Source organism: Myotis lucifugus, unplaced genomic scaffold (assembly GCF_000147115.1).
Source record: "Myotis lucifugus unplaced genomic scaffold, Myoluc2.0 scaffold_22, whole genome shotgun sequence".
In the NCBI taxonomy this organism is placed as follows: Eukaryota; Metazoa; Chordata; class Mammalia; order Chiroptera; family Vespertilionidae; genus Myotis; species Myotis lucifugus.
Window position 1 is genome coordinate 6,778,077 of NW_005871070.1, and position 20,539 is coordinate 6,798,615.

Here is a 20,539-nt window from a genome sequence, read left to right on the forward strand (position 1 = left end):
AAGGCAGAAGAATCCCAAAGGCCATCTCACCATTCATCTACCCCAGGGCAGCTCTGTCTCTCAACAATCCCAGGCAGATGTGTTCATTCTATTTTTAACTATCTCCACATAAGTGTTTTCTGACTTCTCATCCTAAATCCACAACATTTCTCCCCAGGAATGTAAGAGCTCTGTGAAGAGCAGTATGAGCTTCCCTCTGCTTCTGATTCTTTTGCCAAGTCATCTCTCCAGCGTAGGAGTTGGAAGTCAGAAACAGTGTAAGACTATGCCAACAAAATCCACACATCTGATCAATCAATCACCAAGCCCTGCCAATGTATCTCTCCATTCTCACCCCTCCGTACTGACTAACATTGCCACAGATTTAGAACCTCACCCCTTGCCAGGTTGACTTTGGCAGCCTCCAGTCATGACCCCTCAAACTACATTTACTCCTTCTTTGTGACAAGCCTATGACAGTACAGATATTGTCCTTGGTTGGCAGAATGTAGCATGAACGTGATAAATACAGTCCCTGACCTCACAGGACTCACAGGCCAATGGGTGGGTGAGGGGTGTTCATTTTAGAAACAGGGAGTTCCAGTGGACTGTGTCAAGGGGCTACGGCACGGTGCAGAGCGATGGTGACAAGCATGGGCTCTGGAGATGGATAGCCTGGATTCAAATCCTGGCTCCTCCATCACCCATTGTGCAACTTTGAGAAACTGCTGAATATTCAGTTTTTTCCTCTATAAAAGGGGGAAATGCTAGTATCAGCTTCATAGGGCTGCTGTGAGGATGAATGCCTTGATATTTGTAGAACAAAGCCTGTCATATCATAAGAGCCCAATAAAGACAGTTAGTACACAGAATGGTCTGTCTATAGAACAACTCTGAAAAGGATGCTCCTCTTCCTAAAGTCTCCCAGGGCTTCCCAAGGATGAAGAATAAGGTCCAGCCTCTAGCATGACCTATAGGGCCCTCTACGACCCAGCCAAGTCTGCTCCTCAGGCCCCATGTCTGCCTTGAAGTGTGTCTGAACTGCTTCGAGCTTCTGGCTCACACCAGCCATCCTGCTCCTCCAAGATTCTGTTCCGCCAGCACCTCTGCCTGTAAAGCCCTTCTCCCCTCCCCCTGGCTCAGCCCTACTTTTTCTCTTTCTTTCTTTTTTTATCCTCACCTGAGGGTATGTTTTTCTTGATTTTTAGAGAGAGAGCAAGGGAGAGAGAGAGAGAGAGAGAGAGAGAGAGAGAGAGAGAGAGAGAGAGAGAAATATAGATGTGAGAAACATCAATTACTTGTCTCTCATATGTGCCCCAATTAGGGATCAAACCTGCCCGGGAATCGAACCTGCCACATTTTGGTGTATGGGACGAAGCTCCAACCAACTGAGCCACCCAGCCAGGGCAGCCCTGCTTCGTTCTTTAAAATTCATCTCAGGTGTCAGCCACTCTAGCAGGTTTTCCCTGACCATCTTCTATCACCCAAGTTTCCCCTCCTCAGCATCCACAATACCTGCATGGAGCTCACACCTCTACCTTCTACACTGTTGTATCACTATTGATTATGTGTCTGCATGCCACCCATGGGTTCCTTGAGAGTAGAACTATTCACTCATTTTTGTATTCTTAGTGCCTTGGACAGTCCCTGGTGCACAGCACACACCTAACAAACATTTAGGGAACAAATGAACAGAGATTCATTCCCAAAACCTTCCATGGAGCTTTCAAACTGCCCATGGTGCAATCACTGTTCACTTGGAGGTAGTTGATAAATGTCCCCAAATTTTACTCAGTGAACACCATGTAAATGAGCTGTCATGTTCCTTCACTTACAAAATTACTTGCCAATTACACTTAGATGATCCTGGTGTAATTGCCATATAAACTGTACCCTGGCTGAGATAGCCCAAATCATCAATTTAACTTTACTCTCTCATATGGTACTTACCACATAATTAAATAAATGGTCAGCCACCATCACAATTTTGTATCTCCCCAACAAGATGAAGTGGCTACATTTGTCATTGATTTATTAATTATAACAATACACAATACACCTCTGGGTATAATATCAGAAGCTTAAAAAAATTAAAAGTACTATGTACTCTTGAGAAAGAAGTTCCAAGTTTATTATAAAAACATAAGCACTAGCCCTGGCCAGTGCGGCTTAGTTGGTTGAGCATTATTCCATGCACCAAAAGGTCACAAGTTCGATTCCTGGCCAGGACACATACCAGGTTGTGGGTTTCATCCCTGGTCAGGATGGGCACGGGGGGCAACTGACTGATATTTCTCTCTCTCTCCTCCGTTCTTCTCTCTATAAAATCAATAAAAACATTCTTTTTTTAAAAAAAAAAAAGATAAGCATTAAGAGAACCAAGATGGCTGTGTAGGTAAATGCCTGTACTCATTGCCTCCCACAATCACATCAAAATTACAACTGAAATACAGAAGAACCATCATCCAGAACCAGTGGAAAGCTGGCTGAATGGAAGTCCTACAACTAGAGAAGTAAAGAAGAAAGCACACTGAGACTGGTAGGAGGTGCAGAGGCGCAGAACAGGCTGGTCTGGCACCCACATGTGCCGCTTTTTTAATCAGGAGGGAGATTGCCTCTGCAGGGGCCACCTGGAGGAGTGAGGGGTCCCAGCCCCACACCAGACCCCCAGCCCAGGGTTCCAGAGCTGGGGAAAGAAGTCCCTACGGGCAATAAGGACTACGGGCTGTAAAAACCAGTGCAGATTGGGGCTGAGTGACACACAGGCTGCTGGAGACCTACCTGTTCCTCTTAAAAGGCCAGCACCACGAACTGAACTTACAAGCTCCCGCTTCCTCTAAGCTTCAGTGCTGGGCAAGGCTCTGGGGGACCCAGACACATACAAGGAGAAACTGAACTGTCTGGCATCTGGGTAGGAACTCGGGGGCGGCTTTCTTCCAGATGGAGGTGCTCACAGTGGTCATTGTTCCCGTGCTGGGACCGCCCCATTGCAGGGCTGACTGGCAGCCATTTCTGTCTGCTCCAACCTGGTGATTTCCTGAGACCCTGCCCTACCCGATTTACAACCCCACCCAAACTGTATACAGTGGCTTTTGCATATGAACAGCCTATCCTTTATCAGGCTAAAAACCTGTCAAGCAAGCTGCAGCTGGGTCAGGGAGCCCCAAACCTATCAATAAAAGCCCCAAGACCCAGCACCAGCACCAGCCTGGAATCCAAAGAGGACCACTCCAAGACACATCACAATTAAAATGCCAAGAGCAAAAGACAAAGAGAGAATCTTAAAAGCAGCAAGAGAAAAGCAGTTAGTTACCTACAAGGGAGTGCCCATACAACTGTCAGCTGATTTTTCAACAGAAACTATGTAGGCCAGAAGGGAGTGGCAAGAAATATTCAAAGTGATGAATAACAAGAACCTACAACCAAGATTACTCTACTCAGCAAAGCTATCATTCAGAATTGAAAGTTAGATAAAGAGCTTCACAGACAAGAAAAAACTAAAGGAGTTCATCACCACCAAACCAGTATTATATGAAATGCTGAAGGGTATTCTTTAAGAAGAGGAAGACGAAGAGAAAGGTAAAGATTAAAAATATGAACAACAAAGTGACAACAAATACATATCTATCAACAACTGAATCTAAAATTCAAACGAATACAAAATCTGATGAACAGAATAAACTGGTGAATGGAATAGAATCAGGGGCATGGAAATGGAACAGTCTGACGATTCTCAGAGGGAAGGGGCTGTGGGGGGTGTGGGAAGAGATTAGACAAAGATCTTATATGCATGTATGCATTACCTATGGATAAAGACAATAGGGTGGTGAGAGCCTGGGGCGGGGTGGGAACCGGGTGGAGGGGACTTATGGGGGAGGGGGGACATCTGTAATAATCTCAACAATAAAATTTAATAAAAAAGGAAAAGAAAAGATAAGCATTATAAAAACTTTGTTTTCTTGGTGGGGAAAAAGGTATTAAGATAAAAAGAGAAAAATCTCCATTCTTCTGAGTAGACTTTCTTTCTGAAACCTCAAATAATAGAAACATTTCCAAGTATTTGAAAGTGAATTTAAATCTTTCAACAAACCATAATTTCTTTCAAACAAATAAGCTTTTTTGTAAGAAAGGTAAATGTATGCTACTAAACTTGACTTTGCTAATATTTTATGAAATAATTAGATAGATGGGAGAGATGCTGAATGTTGATGGTGCTCCTTAGTGAGCAAATTTCCATTTGTTTTTCTGAATGCTGCCCCCACACCTGGCACAGGTAATCACATTGACTTCCCAGCATGGCCACATCGGGCCCAATGGATTCTCAGAGGTTTTGTCTAAAGGGACCATTCGACTTCCAGAACACACTGCCCTGAGGCCTGATTGAAAGGAGGTCAGTGCTGGCCAGAATCTCACAGGACCCCCTGTGGTGGGATAATTGATGTGCAACAGCCCCTACAGAGGTGGAGTCACCAAGGTGATGGATGAATACAAGCATATTATTCACACGTACATCTGCTAATCTAAAGGTCCCAGTGCATAAACCAGGACTTAAGAATATTATGTGGATTTAGGACAATCCCAGAAGGACTCCAATTCCATTAAAAATTTGTTTGGCAGCCTGGGGCAGATCTATTCCAACTCACATACTTCATGCATTTGAAAGGAGGAACTAAACTGCTTTTAAAGTAAATTTAATAAATTTTCTAATATCAAGTCATTAACATCCTGTCTAGTCATATAGTCTTCATATTTGAAATGGTAATGTTAACCTGTGGAATTTTTTTAACCTTTCTAATATCTGAGTTAGCATTTTTATTTTCCCTGTGTTTTGGCCATAGGAGATGAATTACTTCCTGCCAACAGAAGAAAGCATTTCTTTCTGTCCCCTCTATAGCTGTTTTTCTTGTTACAAACATACCATACAAGACCCAGAAAGCTCTGTGACCAGAGTCCATTTTGGTTTGAAATAGGAGAGGAAATAATTTTTAAAAATAAGTTTTTATTGATTTTTAGAGAGAGAAAAATGGAAAGGGATAGAGAGATAGAAATATCGATGAGAGAGGAACATCATCAATCATCTGCCTTCCACATGCACCCCTACTGGGGATGGAGCCTGCAACCCGGGCATGTGCCCTGACCAGGAATTGGTTCCTGGGTCGATGCTCAACCAGGCCACACTGGCCAGGCTAGAGGAAATAATTTAATTAGCAGACATTCTCAGTTACTGTTTAATGAGTTATAATATTATAATTTGCTGTCTGTAATGGTTGTAACACTGCTTTTACAAATGCATTTGTTCATTTAGCAGATATCTGTAGTAACTATTGTCATGAACAAGGCTGAATATCATAGGAGACACCCAAGAGACACAAGCTGTCCCTCAAGTAGGTAACAGTCACAGGTGAATTGTTCAGTGAAAGGTGGATGGGGAGAAATTCAACATCTCTAGAAACACCTGAGCTTCTTATACCACATGTTCTCAGGTCTCAAAGGAAGATGTGTATGACTCCCCGCAAATGAACAAACCATCCTCACATATAATGTGTTTCTTTGATCTTCACAACAACCTTCAGTAGATATGACAGGCATCTTTCTGGCTAATGTAAAGATCTGTTTCAGGCCTAACTCTTTTACCTTAATATCATTTATATCAGATAAATTGTTTCAAGATTCCAAAATTCCATGTAACACTATGGATAAGTAGGATCTGCACTGGGGTTCACACAGGGAGAGAGATGGTAGGTGACAGCCCCTGGCTCATGTGAGTGCTTTAGCCTGAGCATGGACCCTCAGAGTGCAAGGCCAGTCTGCAAACTCTCTCAGTGCTTAGCATAGCACCGCCCTCAATGGGAAGTATTTAATAAATGCAGTGTTTCCCTGGCATTCTAATTTAAAACATTCATTACATCCTAAAAAGAATACTAAATAAAGTGTGATAAGTTAGTCCAAATTAATAAATTAGCACCAACAATTTGCAAAATTATCAGAATTGCTGAATATTATGGCCTAGGAGTCCATAAACTGAATCAGGCATAAAGCATATTCCCCGGTGCTTTGAATAGTACAGGGATCCTTTTTAAATGAAAAGGGAAGACTACACTAGGCGCCTCCTAGAGACACAGAAGTAGAGCTATATGCGTAAGAAATCTGGTCCGGGACTTCTCACATGTCCAAAACAAGCCTCCTGTCCCCACACATCCACCTCTCAAAATGCCTGCCTGCTTTAGATTCCCAACAGATCTTTCATTCCCAAGCCACCAAAGGGGGTAAGGCAAGGCTAGGAGCTAAGTATTTCTAAACCCCCAAAGAGAAGTAATGCTTCCTACTGAACTCTCAGCTACTTTCCTTAAACTAATGGGAACTAAGAGGGACAAGCAAAGGGAACCTCACGGCTCCGAGGTCCTGCCCTGCTTAGTGAGGCTGGGAGGCCGCAGCCAGACTCACACAGCTCAGGCTTTTTTTTAATTTAAATTCTTTATTGTTTAAAGTATTACATGAGTCTCCTTTTTTCCCCATTGACCTCTCCCCAGCCACCCCCACCCCCCAGCATGTGCTCTCACCACCACTATCCGTCCCCCGCCCCCCGCCCCGCCCTCCCCCCCCCCTCCCCCCCCCCGTCAGTGTCCATTGGTTATGCTCATATGCATGCATACAAGTCCTTTGGCTGATCTCTTACCCCTCACCTACGCCTTCCCTCATAGGCTGGACAGTCTGTTCGATGCTTCTATGACTCTGGTTCTATTTTGGTTCCTTAGTTTATGTTGTTCATTATATTCCACAAATGAGTGAGATCATGTGATATTTATCTTTCTCTGACTGGCTTATTTCGCTTAGCATAATACTCGGGTTTCTCTTCAGACCTTATAAATCCTTCGCCTTTTATAGCTCAGGCTTTTGAAGTCTGACAAGGGCCTCCCTTTCACAGAGTGGTACAGCCTCATGGCAGCTGCTGATCTTGTGAGACAACCTGTTTGGGCCAAACTTGCCTATCATCTCAGCAGAGAAAGAGAGGCAGGAAGAGGCGGGTAGCGGGACGTCGGAGAAAGCAAAGCCTGTTTTAACTCCAAGGAATGGAAAATGGAGCAGAGTTGGAGATAGGAGGGCAAGCAAAATAAAAACAGATGAATGTATTTGAGGAACCTTACTTGTATGGCTAAATACTGTGAGAAGTACAGTGTTTTTCTTTTAATACGAATGAAAGCTATTTAATAAAAAATATGATATAACATGAAGATCTAAATGCATGAAAATATCTGTCCTGAGATTTTGTTAACTAGGCACAATATCAGTTTAATCCAATCTGCTTTTGTAATGAAAATAGGGGGAAATTTTCAAGCCCTTCAAGGGTACCAAGCCCTTCAAGGGTACCAAGCACTGTCTGCAGGATTTTTGTGCTTTCTGCCCCCTTGTGCTACCCACCTCAAATTGCAGGTGCCAATCCTAAAATGAACAACAAAATTTTGGAAGATGGTCTTAAAAGTTGCCCCGATAAACACAAACTCAAACCTCTGTACACACACATACATGGACCTTAAATCGCTTTTTAGGACAGCAAAAGCTGTCCCTAAAGTATGACAGACTCTCATTACATGCAAGCTTTGAGTTGCTGCTGTAGATGAGACACAATTGGGCCCAAGAAAAGACTTTCACTCAGCTAGTGTTAAAATCACCTGGATGCTCATTGCAGTATTATTTACAAAAGCGTAAATAAGGAGACAGCTTAAATGGCCATCATCATGGGAATGATTAAATAAACTGTGGCACATCCACACAATAAAATATTAAGAAGATGCTAAAATGTGCAGATCATCGTGTACTAACAGAAGGATATCTGAGATATGTTTAGATACGAAGACAAGTCATTGAAAAGTATATATAATATGAATTAAAAATCCTTAAATTTATGCACTTTTACATAAAAAGATCCAAAAGGATATAGAACAACTGGTTTATGTTGGTTACACAAGGGAGGGTACGCTTTTCACTTTGAATTTTATGCTCTTTTATACAGTTTGAATTTTTTCCGGTGAAAAAATTTTGTTTTTCTTTAACTAAGTCCCATAATTACAGAAGCAGTTGTGTAAAGTTTGCTCTACCTTTAGCACAAGCCCCCATGGTCACTAAGCTCTTGTAACATCTGCTGCGTCTTTTTTATGTAAATACTGCTTGCATGGTTCCCATTCCCTGGTTTCACACACCCTAGAAGGGCCCTGGAGCATCAGTCCCACTCCACACACAGGCAGAGAAGCTTTCAGCCCATTTCTACACCCTCAGATACATTCAAGTCTTGGTCAGATCTGCCGGCTATGGGACAGCGGGTCTTCCTGTGCTGTTCTCAAGGACATTAGTAGCCTCGGTGGAAGCCAGGGAAGGTGAAACAGAAGTTGGTAGTGCATCAAAAAGAGAACTAGCCCTAACCAGATTGGCCTGTGGACTGAAGGGTCCCAGGTTCGATTCCGGTCAAGGGCATGTACCTTGGTTGTGGGCACATCCCCAGTAGGAGGTGTGCAGGAGATGGCTGATTGATGTTTCTCTCTCATTGATGTTTCTAGCTCTCTAACCCTCTCCCTTCTTCTCTGTAAAAAATTAATAAAATATATTTTTTTAAAAAGAGAACTAACCAAAGAACTTGTATGCATATATGCATAGCCCATGGACAAAAACAACCGTCTGGTGAAAACCTGGGGAGCGGGGAAGGTAGTCAATGAAGAAAAAAGGGGGATATCTGTAATACTTTCAACAATAAAGATAAATTTATAAAGGGAGACCTGTTGCTAAGTCTCTCCAATCTATGCCTCTCTATCTCAGCTATTTCCTCTACTCTGTTCTTATCTACCGCCCACCTACCTGTGACACACACCCTCTCCATTTCTTTCACTGCTCGGAGATCAAATTCACTCATTCAACAGTAGCTTCCCCAATCTTAGGCTTGTGGCAGCCCTGACTAAGTAAGCAAACTCCCGAGAACATCCTGGTCTTTGCAGTACTGGAATCCAGGCATGCTTTTGCCAGGGGCAGAAACCTGTTACATGCTTATCAGCCTGGCCTTCAGGTCTGCCTAACCTTAGATTCCTCAAAGCACTAAGATATCCATGTTCTTTTGGAACCAAATCCCCAAAATAGTTTCTCTTAAAAGCATTTTTTATTCACACCATAGACAAGGAAGTCATTTCCTTAATATATATATATATGTAAAGCTCCGATAAATCCTGAAGCAAAATGCCAACAACCCAACAGAAAAATAGGCTAAGAATATGAGCAGGTGGTTCTCAGAAAATACAAATGACTCCTAAAAATATGAAGAGGTGTTCAACTCCCCTTAAAACACACAAAATACAAACAAAACTACAATGAGATGCCATTTGTAACTATCACGAGAACAAATCTCAATCAGTGTGATAACAATCTCCAATGGCAAGGATGTACAGTAATTCACGTTCTCGTGCATGCTGAGTATAAACTGGTACAATCTCTCTTAAGAACAATTTGGCAATACATGGAAATATTAAATGTGTATAATCTTTCACCCAGAATCTTCATATGTAAGGTATTTATTCTAAGGATATAATTCTACTATGCAAGATGGTGAATATCCAAGGATATTCACTGGAACACTGTTTGTAATTGAAAAAGACGCAAACCTAAGTTTTTCTCAATAGAGGACTGGTTAAATAAGTTATGGCATATCCATAAACAGAACACTCTGCAGCCACTCAAAAGAATATTGCAGTTCTACACTGATCCTGAATTACTGATAGTGTAAATTGAGGAAACAAAGTTAAGTACAATATGCATTTGTTTTTAAATGCTCAAAATAGCTCTGAAAGGATATAAAGAAACAAGGAACAGTGGTTGCCTGCGGAGAGGAGAATTTGTAACTGAGGGGATAAAGGTGGAAGGCTTACTTTTGACTGTCTACATTTTTATACTCTCCTTATTTACCTTTATAATTTTGTGTTATAGTTAGTAAATAATAGTAAAAAAAAATCCATTTAAAGAAACTCATATCCTTCCAATGCTATACTGAGACCATTTTCCATTGTGTCCATAGTTATTCTCTCATGGACGTCATCTAGTTAATCTATGCTGAGTTGACCCTAACCTCATGGAATTGGTGACTGATTCATGTCACTCTCCTGTTTTAAAATCAAATCAAACCTTCAGTGAGTTTCCATTGGCCCCAGGGAACAGTTCAGTTCATTACAAAAACAATCTCCTTTACCACCCAGTCCCAACCTGCCAAACTCCAACGCAGTCTCAGCCACACCAGATGGCTCTCCACACCCCCTGACTTGCTCATACAATTTCTTTCCATCTCCTCTCCTTCCCTGTCTATCCAACACATCATATATGGCCTGTGATGTGTACATCAAATTACCTCTATGAGCCTTCCCTACCCTCCAAGAAGAACCAATAAAACTTTTTCTCTATGCTCTGAACAGTACTTTGCTTATCCTACAAGAAGTTTACTGCTCAAAATTGCATTACATTAATCATTTATGTGTCTATAGATAAATACATTTAATTTATGGTCATCTTTCCTAGATCGGAAATCCTTGGAAGCTAGAAACCTAACTCATTCATCATGTATTCCTGGCACCGAAATAACTCATGGGTGCTTAATATACATGAACTCATTGTCACCATTTCCCCCACATTCTCTCATTTATCAAATTGAATTAAGAATGTTGTTTTACCAAGGCTATTTCTATGTGTTTGGTTAATGGTTGCCCAACATGACCTATGCAGATTTATCTCCCAAATTTAAGCCCAGCACTGTGGTTGGTTCCTTTTCCTAATCCTTGCATAGCTCTCTGGTGTCCATTTGGCTTTGGTTTCTCCTACCAGATACTTTCATTAGCTATAGATTTAAGAAAACCCTTTTGGTTTGATTTCCTACAATTGATTTCATATGATGTGGTGCCCATTTGGTGGATTGAACATACGTAGAACTATTTGGAAAATCAGAGTTATCTTCTCAGGAGCAAAGGGACATGAACTGAAATCTCAACTGGGAGAAGTTGCTGTCCTGCTCTGCTGGGATGTGAGGGCGATCTGGATGTGACATCACCCCATTGATCACCAGGGTTGATTCAGCTGATCTGGCTGGGTAGGCAGGTGTCCCCCTCCTCCCTCACCGATCCATGTGCCATGTGCGCCCCTCCCAAAGCTGTGCCCTGATTGAAGAAGACGACCTTCCCCCCAGAAGAGAAGACCGGTCTTTGGTCAAGGGTATATGAGTAGCTGCACTCCCCTGCTAGAACCTCCAAACAAGCTCTTAAGTCCTCTAACTCTGAAGACTATAAATCCTCTTAAAGGGAAATAATATCTAAATAGTCTGCCAAGAACTACTTATGATGCTTCTACTCAAATTCAGTTCTTGCTGACGTTTGCCTCTTTAGCCAATAAAAACAAGTGTGAGGGAAACAATTAAAATTTCTATCAACAGATAAGTGGATAAACATATTGTGGTATACCTATGCAATGGAATATTACTCAGCAATAAAAATGAATGAATTAAAACATGCAATAAGTGTGCTGGGTGAAAGAAACCAGACTCCCCCAAACCTCCCCCCCACTAAAAATAGAGAGTACATATTGTTTGGTTCCATTTGTGTAAAGTCCTAGAAAGTACAAACGAATATAATAGTAACAGAAAGCAGATCTGATTGCTCAGGGATGGGAGAAAGGCCAGCAGGAAGGGAGGGAAGAATTTCAAAGGATCATGGGAAGTTTTTGGAGGTGATGGACATGTTCATGGTCTTGATTGTGGTGATGGTTTTGTGGGACTATACATTTGTCAGTTTGTGGGAATATGTAAAATGGTATACTTTAAATTATACCTTAATATAGCTATTTTTAAAATGTGGACAGGGTGAGGAAGAAGGGAGTCCATAAGAACATATATACACAATGCTATTTGAAAAGTGGTTTTCAAAGAAGAGGAATGTTCAATAAGTTCAATACTCACAAAATACCTTTCTAGAATGACATTTTCCTGAAAATGTCATTTTCTAGGAAGATAGGAATTGTATTTTGGAAAGGAGCAGCCAGGTTGCAGGCAGATGATTAATTATCATGGAAAATCATTGATGTATCATCACAATTTCACAGTACTTCTTACAGTTAAAATAAAGCTCCTTCACATCTCTCATACAGGTATTGTGAAGCTTTAATTGATTTGTATTGGTAAAAACCCTTGGTTACTGTCATGGAAAATAACTGAATTAAGTATCAAAATATAAATGTACAACTTTGGTATTGTTTTTATTTTTCTTTATAATGAACATTGCAGGGTGCCAACTATTCTAACACATTACTAAGCCGAAGAAAATGCTGAACTCAGGGGCTGGTACATGTTTTGGGTTAATGTAAATTATAGAATCTATAGAGATGTTGAAAGAAACTCATGTAGCTATCTGTGAATGCTGAATACTCTTGCAAATACCCCTTGCCCACTCATTAAGGAGCAGTAATGACTTATGCAGGGTGAAGTAAGGAATATAAATATGTAGGCTTAGTTCTATACATACTTTATGGTAATGTAGGTACTCTTTTTGTCTTCCTTTGAGAGGAATAACTTGATATTAACTCAGCAACATAGTAAGGAAATACAATAAAAAATATAAATGACAATATTAATCAGAAGACAATGTAGGGACACAGAGTAACTCGGAGTCTAAAGATGTTTAAACCACAGGCTGTATCTCAAGTAACAGACACAGCATGCAGTATAACAGTGACTCAGTCATTGTTCTTAAGTATTGCTCAGTAGCAATCCACGCCCACTAGGTCTTCAGTAACTGTTAGCATCATTCATAATTTCAGAAGTGAAATTCGAGACTATGGCCAACCGTGGTGCACAGACCTGGACACCGTACGCCCTCACTATTTGCACAGTGGAGATAGAGCAGCTGTTTCTATGTTGTCTATAGTCAAACCAGTACAATCAGACATGACCATGGAGAAAACTGGTTCAAGAAAGTGTTGATCTTAAGGCAGAAACAAGTTTATTCTTTAAGAGACAGATAGTTTAAGAAGGACTCTTTGCTGTGAATCTAATGGAGAGATCCAGAGCACAGAGGATAATGGTTTCCATATTTTGGATGAGAATATCACTATGAGGCCAGGAAGAATGTCTGCAAGCCATTATGGGCAGCTGTAAAGAGTGCTGCTATTTATAGGACTAGAATACGGTAGTTATAAGCCACGTGTAGAAATTTAAATGTAAGTTAATTAGAATTAAAAATTCATTTCCCCAGTTGCTGTAGCCACATTTCATGTGCTCAGGAGATAAATGTGGGTAGTGGCTCCCATATTGAACAATGCAATATAAAATACCCATCACTGCAGAAAGTTCTAGGGGATAGTGTTGGGCTAGAATGAAACAGAGGCCAACACAGGGATGCCAAGTAAGGAATAGAAATTTGTAATACAGACTTGAGAACAGAACATTGGTTATAAAAAGGCCATGTCACTCAATTCCCAAAGAGAAGGGAGAGCTTGGTTCCCACCCTCTTAACCTGGCTTTCAATGAAAAGAGTTGAGGCACTCTTTAAGTCCCCATGCCCTCTGGGACCTCAAAAACTAAACCTGTGTTTCCCATAAAATATTAAGTCAAGAGAAATTAAGACAGCACACTTAATGTGAAATAAAGTTCATATACTCCTGTTTAAACACAGATTAGAATTTCTGTCAGAACAATGCCAGTGAAAAGTTGACATTCTAATTAATATAATTTACATTATAAAGCACTGAATATCTTTATCTTGCTATTATGAAATGCCCTCTTTAAAAAAAATCAATGCTCAACTCAACAGGGAATTGAGTACTAAGGGCAGTATTTTAAAATCCATGTACAAGAGGGGTGTTTAAGGTTACTGGCATTTTTTTCTTTTTTTTTTTTCTTTTTTGCTCAATCCCTCCACACACCTCAACGTCCCCTCCCCCACCAGCGCTGTCTGCCTGCTCTCTATCTATGAGTCTGTCTCTATTTAGCTTGTTAGTTCAGTTTGTTCATTAAATTCCACATGAGTGAAATCATATGGTACTTGTCTTTCTCTGACTGGCTTATTTCACTGAGCATAATAATCTCCAGGTCCATCCATGCTGTCGCAAAGGGTAAAAGTTTCTTCCTTTTTATGGACAAGTAGTATTTCATTGTATAAATGTACCATGGCTGTGTTAGCCACTCATCTACTGATGGACAGGTTACTGGCATTTTACATGCCATCAACCCAGGTCTCTAAAAAGGGAAACAATACACTCAACCTCTGTCACACAGTCTTGTCTTTCTTTATCATCCACAATACTGTTTGCATGCAGCAATAGGATTTTGAGACTGTTTTTCTTGCAATGATATAAAACACTACAAAATGCAAGCACCAAAAACCTAAAGCATTCTCTCTCTCTCTCTCTCTCTCTCTCTATATATATATATATATATATATATATATATATATATATATATATATATATATATATCACTGTCTTCTTCTCCCTCTTTCTCATTCTCTCACTAACACAGGGAGCAGTCCTGAAACCCTGCGACCTGTCACACATATAGGACTCTCACACAATGCTTATTCAATCCATATTCTGCGTGTGTAAGAGGGGCAGAAAATCTACCCCACAGTTGGGTACCCAAGGATTTGTGTTCATTGCCTTTGTCAATTTTATGCTATCGGTGAAAGGAATAAAGATGAGATCCTTAAAGCTTGAATTTTCATTTCCTATGACAACGTGCTTTTTCTTCATGCTTTATCACACTCCACTACTTGGTATCCACCCCTTCATAATTGATATCGGCCATTTGAAGCATTCAGTAAAAACCTCATGAGGTTCATCAAATGTCCCCCAGTCTATAATTCTTGCTCCTAACATATTCAGAAGCATATTCATCCAAGTGTTTCCCACTTCCCCTCCATGCTTTTCCCTCTGCACAGGGACGAGTGTAATGACAGTTGTATTAATTATATGCTGAAAACCCACATAGCAGCAAAAATGATGGAGATCATCGTTTTAAATATTTTATTAAAATAACCCAGTGTAGAACAGATAAAGTAGACCCTCTTGATAATGAGAGGTTCATTAATTTTAAAAGAATTCTAGAAAGCTTAGAATGGTCATCAAAATTATCTCTTTCATTTATGTTTTTTTAAGAAGGGGAAAACCTTCAATCATTGTTTTAGAGAGTGAGGGCCTATTAAAATTTTCCAAGGTATTTTTAAAGTAATTACTTATCTTTCTGGAAAATGTTTTTTTAAAATAGCTTGAAATATGGAGGGTTTAGATTTTATAGGTTTATTTGAAATGCCTATAAATTTTCAGTTGCTGCAGTTTACCCCATTAAAACTTGGTTTCATTAGCATATAATGACTTCTGATAAATAAAACTGATATCCTCCATAAACAAACAAGCAGTGCCTCAAAATCCTTTCATGACTAGCAGCAAAAGCAACACCATCTTGCCTACCAGGTGTGTCTCCAGGTACAGTTTAAGGCTATCCGTCTCTGCTTTAGGGGGTGTCCAATTCTCAGTGGTTTCCATGGCTTCATTTAACCACTGAATGAATTCATCCAGCTTGTCTACAAACCCCTTGTCACAAAAGAGAAAAAAAGAAAGAAAAAAGGAAAGAACAAGAAAAGCATTAGTTCGCTATTTTTTAAAGCCAATCTTAAATATTCCAAACCTTACTGATGGTAAAATTGATAACACTGCATTCCCATCCTAGTTCCACACTGTAGAACAGATTTCCCAGTATTCCTACCACTAAAATCTACCAAAATGGAAAGAAGGTATCCCTTGCTCCCTCTCAGTTTTTTCCTAGGAAAACTTTTCTGAGAAATTTGGATTGGTCTCCAGGATGTCATTGTAAAGATGAGCTAAAATTATCAAAACATTTCTGGTGTCCGACAAGCCCCCTCATCAAAAAATAAGTCACGTCTGCTAGGAACACTCATGGGCTTTGGGGGATAAAAACATTTCCGTGAAGATGGTATTCTTTACTCAGAAGCCTATAGAGTTGAGTTAACTTAACTGAATTAGAAATCTATTTTTAAGTCACATAGGTGTTTTAAGGGGCTTGGATGAGTTCTAATGACAGCCCGAATGTCTGTGACTGAGTCTGAGTTCTGAGAAACAAGGAAGAGTAGAAAAGGAGGGACCAATGAACAAATGTAAACATCTGCTCTGGGTGTGTCCCAGACAGCACAAATCACAATAATCTTGCAATTTTTAAAAGAGTGGTTATAAAAATTTATTGACCATTTAAAAGAACACATCTGTAGAAATGGAAATTATTTTGAAAGCCCAGCCATGAACCTAAGGCAAGGAAATGAGGGTGGGTGCCTGCTTCCCATGTCTAAGTAAACAGCACCACCTGGAGGTGTAAAAGAGCAAAGACAGGTTTTGACATTTGTGCTCATGGAAATGGTTTGGGATGCTTACTTCCCTATTAAACTTAACCTGCTTTTCTGTGTTTTTCTGTGGTGTTTTTTTGTGGGTTTTTTTTTTCAGAATTGCCTTTTGATTAATTTTGAATAATATTTTTAATGCTTAACAGGATATCCTGATACTGAAGTAATAGTTGAAGATTCATTTTTTTATCACAGTTCTCAGAAGCCACATTTTGTAATTAAGGTTTCTAGATATAGTTTAAGGCTCATAACCCTTCAAACAATAGATTGGCCTCAAAGTAATTGTTAGAAAAGAGCAAATAGCATTGAGAAGAGTAGTAAAGAGAAAGATAGACTAATAACACTCAGAAACACATCCCTGTCTGTCAAAGGGGGACACAGCAGAGATGTGGCCATGGTGGCCCAGGGAGTCAGATCTGACTGTCCAGCGACTCTCTGGTGTGGTGTGTTGTCAGCCTGTTAGGTCCATCATACCATGTGATAGTGTACCATGTGTTTTCCCATGATCCTAAATGCTATCCAAAGTTTTCCAAGTGTCACAGGACAATCACACCCATCCTTTTAATAAATCTCTAATTTTCTCATATTGCAGCTTGTTCTAAGTGCTAAGAATCCATGCCAAGTAATTAGTTTTGCCCTTTCTCATATACTTAGTTTGTTAAAAATTAAGTTCTAATTATTGATACTCTCATAATTAAATTCTGATAAAAATTAAGATCGCCTTTGCTGGCCAAATGGACTTATAGCAATATCATCTGCAAGATTTTCCTAAAATCTCTCAAGCAAGCAGCATCTGGTCTCAGTGTGCCTCATACCTCTCGCTGAGTGGACCCAGGCCTGGCACTAGCTACAGCCAGCCTTGGTTCACAGCTTAGCCTCTCCTGGCACCTCCAAGTCCAGCACAAGTAGCAGCCATCTACAGATTGCTTTGTAGCTCATGCCAGGTGGTCTCGGGGAGAAACAGATCATGATTCACCTTGTCCTGTACCTCACAGGAGGACCCAGAGCCAGCACACCCAGTGGACAGCTTCAGATCACATCAAATCATCTCCATAAGTGACACACTCAAGGGGTGGACTCAGGCACCAGAGCTACGCTGAAGTAAGTCCTGCTCTGTGGGGTGGGACCCTGCACAGCTGATCCTCCACAGTGGTTGGAGGTCTGAGGTTGGTGGTCACAGATGATCTGCCTGAGGGTAAATCCCTATCATTGATGTGCCAACAGCAATCAAGGTTCAACTACAAAAGGAGGGTATACACAGTCCACATGTGGGGTGCGCCTTGAGTGCCCAGCTTGGGTGATCGGGGAGACTATGCTACTAGATGCTACAGAACACCTACTACATTAGGCCACTCTACCAACCCTGTGAGACATAGCACCCTACCCAAAGGAAATGAACATAAGGAGGCTGCCAAAATGAGGAGACAAAGAAACATGTTCCAAATGAAAGAACAGAACAAAACTCCAGACAAAGAATTAAAGAAAATGGAGTTAAGCAATCTACTACATGCAAAGTTCAAGATACTGGTTATAAGGATACTCAATGAACTTAGTGAGAACCTCAACACTATAAAAAAACAGTCAGAAGTAAAGGCTACAATAACAGAAATAAAGACTATTTTACAGATGGTGGGGGTAAGTGGGTGGGTGGGAAGAGATCAACCAAAGAACTTGTATGTCTAATGCATAACTCATGGACACAGACAATAGGGTGATGAAGGCCTGGGACAGTGGGTGGGGCAGGCTACAAGAGGTCAATGGGGGAAGAGGAGGGGGATATATGTAATACTTTCAACAATAAATATTTCAAAAATAATAATTTACAGAGAATCAACAGTAGATGGATGAAACCAAGAATCAAATCAGTGATTTGGAATATAAGGAGGCAAAATATACCCAACCAGAAAGAAAAAAGAATTTTTTTAAAATGAGTATAGTATAAAGAGCCTCTGGGACAACTTCAAGCATTTGCATCATGTACGTGTGGAAGGAGAAGACAGAGAGCAAGAAATTGAAAACCTATTTGAAATAATGACAGAAAACTTCCCTAACCTGATGAAGAAAATAGACATATAAGTCCAGGAAGTACAGAGAGTCCCAAATAAGGTGAACCCAAAGAGGCTCACACCAAGACACATCATAATAAAAATGACAAAGGTTAAAGACAAAGAGAATCTTAAAAGCACCAAGAGAAAAGCAGTTAGTTACCTACAAAAAAGCTCTCATAAGACTGTCAGTTGATTTCTCAACAGAAACTTTGCAGGCCAGAAGGGATTAATAAGAAATATTCAAAGTGATGAAAAGCAAAGACTTACAACGAAGATTACTCTACCCACCAAAGCTATCATTTAGAACCAAAGGACAGATAAAGAGTTTCCCAGATAAAGAGTTTCCCAGACAAGAAAAAGCTAAAGGAGTTCATCCCCCCCAAACCAGTATTACATGAAATATGAAAGGGTCTTCTGGAAGAAGAAAGGAGAAGAAGAAGGAGGAGGAGGAGGAGGAGGAGGAGGAGGAGGAGGAGGAGGAGGAGGAGGAGAAGGAGAAGAAGAAGAAGAAGAAGAAGAAGAAGAAGAAGAAGAAGAAGAAGAACAACAACAACAACAACAACAACAACAACAGCAACAAATATGAATAATAAAATGGCTATAAATACATATCTATCAACAATTGAATCCAAAAAAACAAAAACAAAATAAACAAACAGGCAAGACAAAAACAGACTCATAGATACAGAGAACATTTTGAAGGTTGCCAGATGGGAGGGGCATTGCAGGGATGGGTGAAAAAGTTGAAGGGATTAAGAAGCACAAATTGGTTATTACAGAATAGTCAAGGGATGGAAAGTATGCATAGGGAATATAGTTCATAATATTCTAATAATTATGTATGTTATCAGATAGGTATGAGATTTATCACTTAGTAAGTTATATAATGCCTAATCACTGGGATATACATCTGAAACTAATATAATAATGTATGTCAACTGTAATTTAAAAATAAAAATATTTAAAAGTGAAAAAAAGAAATATCATCTATCATCTGCAGAATCTATCAGAGTCTAGATGGTTGATAATTGTGAGTTGAAAATAGTTTTTTATAGTATTTATAGTATTAAATAGCCTTTACTATTGAATTTAGCCTTGAGTTGTTATATCTGTATATATAAATTGGTTTGGGGGAAAATTAAGTCAGGAAGTAAATTATTTTCGAAACAACTGGTTAAATCCAAAAAAGACAAATAGTCAAAGATGTTATTGAAATATAACTATTCATAGCTTCTCTTCCTCAAAAAAAAAAAATGTGTGTGTACGTGATTACATGGGTACCTCATCAAAAGTTAGTCTTAGCCAAAGAGTATTAAACAATGGGTTTCAGATTTCCTAACAGAATTATGATTAAATAGCTGAAATCTGTGAGATGTAGATTAGGCAAAAGCCATGGGACCCAGGCGAACCTTTCTGGATGATCTCTCTGCATAGCCTGGCCAGACACAAAACCAAGGCTGTCTGATAGAGAGAAACAGAGGCCCTTTGAAGGCTTCACTCTGCATTTCCTCTGAATTATATCCCATCCTCAATTTGTTGCGCATTTTCTCAACTCTGTTCTTGCCAGTGCTAAAGAGTTTCATCAATCACAATAAAACTGAGAAATCCCTGTTCTTAACTTGCAATGAGAAGCTATACACTCCTCCTCTTAAGGAGATCTTAGCTTTCCACCTCCTCTCCTGCTTATATGTGTGACCACAAGAATATAAGCAGAAATCATGAAAGCAAAGGAAATTGGAGTCCATCTGATTCTGGATACCTTTGCCACTGCTATTTCTCCACCCCTCCCAGACCCTGAATGTGTGTACCATCACTCATGCTCTGTGTAGTGAACAGTGCACTGTCTACTATCCTCATGTCATGAGATGCTCTTCATAGAAAGACCAAGTAAGTGCCACTCAGTACACCAAGCCATGCGATGTGCAGGAGAATTCACACTTGGACACATACAGAGAATAGATGATGCTCATTTTCAGAAGCTCTGCTAGTCTTTGTGGTGTGAATGAAAGAAAATGAGGCTGGTGTACGTAACCACATAGGAAAATGGGAAAAAGTACTAAGTTTCATTCTGTAATACAGAGCAAATCCTAGTAC

At 40.1% G+C, this 20,539-nt stretch overlaps 1 protein-coding gene across 1 annotated transcript in view; it reads right to left on the reverse strand.

The window, feature by feature from the left end:
- The window catches only part of AKAP6 (A-kinase anchoring protein 6), a 373,936-nt gene that overhangs the window by 225,523 nt on the left and 127,874 nt on the right, over positions 1–20,539 (reverse strand). Inside the window, 1 exon segment of the mRNA XM_023751526.1 lies at positions 15,454–15,576. Coding sequence (XP_023607294.1) covers positions 15,454–15,576 — 123 coding nt within the window.